Source organism: Octodon degus, unplaced genomic scaffold (assembly GCF_000260255.1).
Source record: "Octodon degus isolate 3935 unplaced genomic scaffold, OctDeg1.0 scaffold00023, whole genome shotgun sequence".
NCBI lineage: Eukaryota > Metazoa > Chordata > Mammalia > Rodentia > Octodontidae > Octodon > Octodon degus.
Window position 1 is genome coordinate 19,965,944 of NW_004524599.1, and position 5,792 is coordinate 19,971,735.

Consider the following 5,792-nt stretch of genomic DNA (forward strand, 5'->3'; position numbering starts at 1 on the left):
CTACGCATCCCAAGTGGTGTCTGACCTGTTTCCAAACAGGGTGGTTCACACAGGATGGAGAAATACTTGGGAAAACTCCATTTCCCTCTCAGTGATTGGGATGCAGCCACTCAGTAGGTAAACGCCTGAATGTGGTCCCACGGGCAACAGACAGGTAAGGACGCGACACAGATGTGCAAAGGTCGGTGTGACCACAGTGTGCAAGAGCAGAGAAAGCATCCCTGCCCACCGAGAAGAGGTAGGTACAGGTGCCGGGAAGTGAGGACCACACGAGGCTTCAGGACGGGAGTGAGTGCAGACAGCTGGCGAGACACAGGGGCTCACCAAGGCTCCGGGAAGGGGGAGTGAGCAGGACAGAGGAGACAGCGTGGCCCGAAACAGATCACGTGGTGAGCAGCTCTAAGACTAGGTGAATATGCAGACAGCAATTACTTTTTTATCAAGGAAAATCTTATCTCAGTTTTTGGGTCTTCATGCAGATACACCTAAGCAATGGAAAAGGAAAACCTAACCAGTGTCTCAGAATTTCTTCTCCTGGGCTTCTCAGATTGGCTAGAACAACAGGCACTTCTCTTTGCACTGTTCCTGTGTCTTTATTTAACTGGGCTGTTTGGAAACATCCTCATTTTGCTGGTCATCGGCGCAGACCATGGCCTACACACACCTATGTACTTTTTTCTTGCCAATCTGTCCTTCGTTGACCTCTGCCTTGCCTCAGCTACAGTCCCCAAGATGCTATTGAACATCCAAACCCAGACTCAATCCATCTCCTACCCCGGATGCCTGGCTCAGATGTACTTCTGTATGATGTTTGCCAACATGGACAACTTCCTTCTCACGGTGATGGCGTACGACCGCTACGTGGCCATCTGCCATCCTCTGCATTACTCCACCATCATGACCCCACACCTGTGTGCCTCTCTGGTGGCCACTCCCTGGGTCATTGCAATTCTGAATCCCCTCTTACATACTCTCATGATGGCTCGTCTGCACTTCTGCTCTGCCAACGTCATCCACCATTTCTTCTGTGACATCAACTCTCTCCTTCCCCTTTCCTGCTCAGATACCAGTCTGAATCAGCTGATGGTTCTGGCTGTGGTGGGGCTTATCTTTGTGGTTCCTTCAGTGGGCATCTTGGGATCCTACAGTCGCATTGTCTCTGCTGTGATGAAAGTTCCCTCTGCCCGAGGAAAACTCAAGGCTTTCTCCACCTGTGGATCTCACCTTGCCTTGGTAGTTCTTTTCTATGGAGCAATCACAGGGGTCTATATGACCCCTTTGTCCAACCATTCCACTGAAAAAGACTCAGCTGCATCAGTAATTTTCATGGTTGTAGCCCCTGTGTTGAATCCCTTTATTTATAGCCTAAGGAATAATGAGCTGAAAGGGGCTTTAAAAAAGATCCTAGGCTACCACAAAATCTTTTCCCAATAAGTTTAGCAAAAGAAAAACTCTAGGGAGATAATTGTTTTCATTGTCAATTACCAATCTGCTGTTACCAACCTAGCTAAATTTGTCACTGACCAGAGCTGGCCACACATTCTAGAAGTGACATAATCACAGATCTTATCCACTGGAGTCTCCCAAAAGTCTATAGATGTAGACAAAGATTTATTATCTCAGGTCTCTGAAAAATCACAATAAATATGGTATCAACATTTTGATGTATTACAAAGACACCACATAAGGCCCAGAATAACATACAAATGTACCAGAGAGGGCACAGGGAGCACTTCCCCAGGACTGTTTTATTCCTAGGTAATCATATTGTTGTGTATGAAAAACGCTACAGAATGCGCTAGGTTATAAAAGCTTCAGACCACAACTCCAATGTGAAGTCAGAGGGAGAAGATATGAGATTCGGGACCCAAGCAAAGCTGCAGGAAGGAGGCAGCGCTTGCTCTGTGCCGAGTGTGGATGAGCTTTACATAGGCATGATGAAAATATTCAGAACACAGCAGGAAGATGGATAGTGTAGGAGTGGGTCAACTATTAGCAGTTGGTAAAAGCTAGGAATACACCATCATTTTCACTCTACTCTTCTGTACTTACATCCTATGCTTATGTTGTGTGCATTTCCTAGAACCTGTCTTCACTCTCTTGTGTAAAATACAAAACTTTCATGTACGTCTGGATTGTGCTAGGCCGTGAAGAATGCCTATAAACTTTTTTTGGCTGATGGGAGGGTTCAGATAGGGCTGCACTATGTAGTTCATGCTGGCCTTGAACTCACAGTGATCCTCCTGCCTCGTGCTGGGATTACACACCCATGGTGTACCACCATGCCCAGCCCTAAAAAGCATATCAATTATCATGTTAACATTTAAAACTGTACACTTGTTATTTGCTCTGGAATATGCATAGAGTTACCTACATGAGAAATCATAACTGTGACTTGATCTGTAGCTCATATCTGATTTCACTGTGTACCCAATGTTCCCCAGAGCCCTGATGGTGTACATTTTTCTGTATGCCATATCTCCTATATTTTGTAACATCACTGCAACTATCTCTTTAAACCCTGTAAAAAATATGCTCAATTAGTTTCATGTGATATGATAAATGAAAATCAGAAAGAATGATGAAAAGAGTTGAAGATTTTGTAAAATTACCAATAAGGCTGAAGAACAAGGCTCAGGGACCTATATTCAGATCAGAGCCAAAACAACATCTGAAACCATCTTACAAGTTAGCTGAAAACATTGTCAGTGCAGTGGGTGTTGCAGCTTGCCCCCCGGCTTCTGGGTGCCCCAACACGGGATACCTCTGACTAGCGTTCAGCCACTGCCAATCCACAGACTCACATTTGTGCCACTGCCACAAGAGATTTTCTAAGGCCTCTAGTTCCTTGTAACCCCTGCACTCAATTCAAATAATGGGAAGGCATACCTGATTGGTCACACAAGGAACACATGTCCTTACCCTAAGTGTAAGGAAGACTGAAAGACTATGTCAACTTTCCACGTGCAACACGCAGCAGGGACTGTGCCTGCCAGGTCGCTCTTCAGAACTGAAGACGTACTTCTAGAGTTGCTGGGAGTGCTGCTAGGTGGGAGCCCTTTCTGAAAGCTCTCACTAATTGCTCATGGTAAACAAAAATATCAATGAATTTATCATTGAGTTCAATCCCCGGTTCCGCAAAAAATAAATAAATAAATAAATAAATTTATCATATGCAAATTAACAACTTTTGTTCATCAAGAGAACCACAACCAAAACAAAAACATACAATTAGGAGAAAGTGTTTTCAACACATAAACCCAACAAAAACATGGTACCTAGAGTATGTACCCATACAAACCTGAAGACAAGTTCAAGGAATAGAAAAATGGGCAAAAGGTTTGAGCAGTTGTATCACAGTGCATGAAACACAATGTGAAAAGATGTCCCATCTCTGGGAGTTTATAAAGGCCATATTTTATGTTCATTCAGTTGGAAAAACTTAAAAAGTCTACCAAGCCAACTGTTAAAGAGACTGTTAGAAACAGGACTGTCTCAGCATGGATGATAAAATAAATTTTGGAAAACAACTGGACGCTATTTTCCAATGTTTGACACATATATACCCTACAGCCAGTAATAGTATTCCTGAAGCTCCGTGCGTGGACAAGAAGATTCCTAGAAGCATTGTTGGTAATTTCTGCAAGTGGAAACAACCTAAATGCCCATTCGTCTGACAAATATTGTGAGTAGATTTCGCGACAAGCCCCTCCTAAATTCTGGCATATAGTAGTGAACAAAACAAACAAGTACCATGACTTTAAAGATGCTACACTGCAGCCCAGGGGGACATCAACAAGATGCATAAATTACACAGCACTAGAAAATGTGATGGAGGGCAGAATGTGTAGCCCACAACACAGCCCCTGCTCGGCCCTGCCCGAGGCGCTGGGTTCCACCCGCGGGGCTGGGGGTGGGGAGAAGGGCAGGTGCGAGATAAATCTTACTGAGAAGATAGAAGCTGCACAAAAGTGGAAGAGTGGGAAGTGAGCAGACAGCAAAGAAGCAGAACCTTGTTCCATGCACGAGTGTGACTTGGGTACTCCAGACAAGAAGAAATTCCTTTGGAGCGGAGGAGAATGAGCATTTATGTATAATCTTGCACCAGGTTATACACAGTAAAATTTATGTAGGATTTTGTAGGCCATGCTAAGGACTTCAGCTTTATCTGTAATGAAATGGGGAGCTGCTGAAGGATTTTAACAGGGTTTTTTTATGTATTTAGTACAGGGTCTACAGGGTGCAGGGTCTCACTACACAGATGGGACTTGTAGTGAGTCCCCTGTGTTCAGCCTCCCAAGTGCTGGGATTACAGGCATGCACCACCACGCCCAGTCTCAATCGCGGTCTCAGTGTGCCCCAGGTTACGGGGGAGCGTGACCAGCCGGGATGAACCGGCCTGGGCGCTTTAGTCCCCTGAGCTATTTGGCCAGCCCTTGCTGAAGGATTTTAAACTTAAGTTTTGTGATAGAATTTACACTTAAACAATATCACTGGAGCTACGCTACTGAGAATAAAATGCAGCCAACTCAAGCGAAAGCAAAGGGACCAACCGCTGAAATTGCTGCACTAACCCATAGAAGGGAGACTACGGTCAGTCAGCCCACGCAGTGCTGTCTTCACAACTGGAATGTTATACACTCATAATTTTAACTCAACAATATGAATAAATCTTAATGACAGAAAAGTAAACAGGTTACATACCGCATGAGGCCTTTTGGAGATAACTAAAATTAAGCCATTATTTGGACGTACATATGTATTCAATATAACTATTTTCTGATAAAAAGGAATCAGGGGAACACCAAACAAATTTCGTGATAGTGATTATATTCAGAGGTGGCACAAAAAGGAGATGGGCTGCGGAGACAGCTCGACAATCTAAGCACCTGCCTGGCAAGCACAAGAACCCCTTCGATCCCCAGTGCCACATGCAGGCACTAAAAGCAGGAATAGTGGGGCACGTCTGTAATCCCAGCCTGGGGAGGCTGAGGCAGGAGGATCGCTACCAATCCAAGCTGCATGGTGAGATCCTGCACCAAATAAATGAATGAAAAAATAAATGATTTTTTTAAAAAAATTTAAAAGGAGACTTGAAAACGAGTAAATGTAAATCTACATCAATCTACAGTTCTTATAGATTGGATACTAGAAATTGCCTGCACCTAGGGTTACAATTAACACCATTAATCCAGCGATTGTGTTTAACCCAATTTTGTATATCTGTGTTCTGCCTGGGTAAGAAGATGACAAAGAGATCCAGAAACGGCTGCACTGGGGCACGGTTTTGCATCATAGGTGAAGTTTTTTTGTTTTTGTTTTTTTAACATCCCTGCTACATGAACTACAATTTCATCACCTCAAAGTAATGCCGAGGCCGAGGACATAGGGAGACACAACAGTGCCAAGCGTACTACCACACGAAGAAAATCTTAAAACCACGCATCCTCCTTCTGCCCTTGGGAACTCCGGAACTTTGGGGAGGTCTCCTGGGAAACCGGGTCGAAGCCCGGGAAGTCTACCGATCCAGAAGTACACACGGGGAAGGGACACCGATCGGTACCCCGCCGGAAGCGGCCGGTTACGCCATCCCGGCCGGAGCAGTGGCGCCTCTCGACCCTCCCACCCCAGGGTACCCCGGGACCAGCTCCCAGAGAGGGGAGCCACTCCGCCCTTCCAGCGCGAGCGCCGGGTCGCGATCAGCCCTGTGGGAGGTGTTGTAGCTCAAAAATCAGATGACAATGAGGCAAGTCCAAAAGTTAAGGAAGCGCTTTATTTTAGCTGGTACCCAG

General features: G+C 45.1%; 1 protein-coding gene across 1 annotated transcript; it reads left to right on the forward strand.

Annotated features, from left to right (window-relative positions):
• The first annotated feature begins 492 nt into the window (after nucleotides 1–492).
• LOC101562952 (olfactory receptor 1F12) lies at nucleotides 493–1,434 on the forward strand. The gene has a single exon (XM_004628423.1). It carries the CDS (start codon nucleotides 493–495, stop codon nucleotides 1,432–1,434), a length of 942 nt encoding a protein of 313 aa, XP_004628480.1.
• The last annotated feature ends 4,358 nt before the right edge of the window (nucleotides 1,435–5,792 follow it).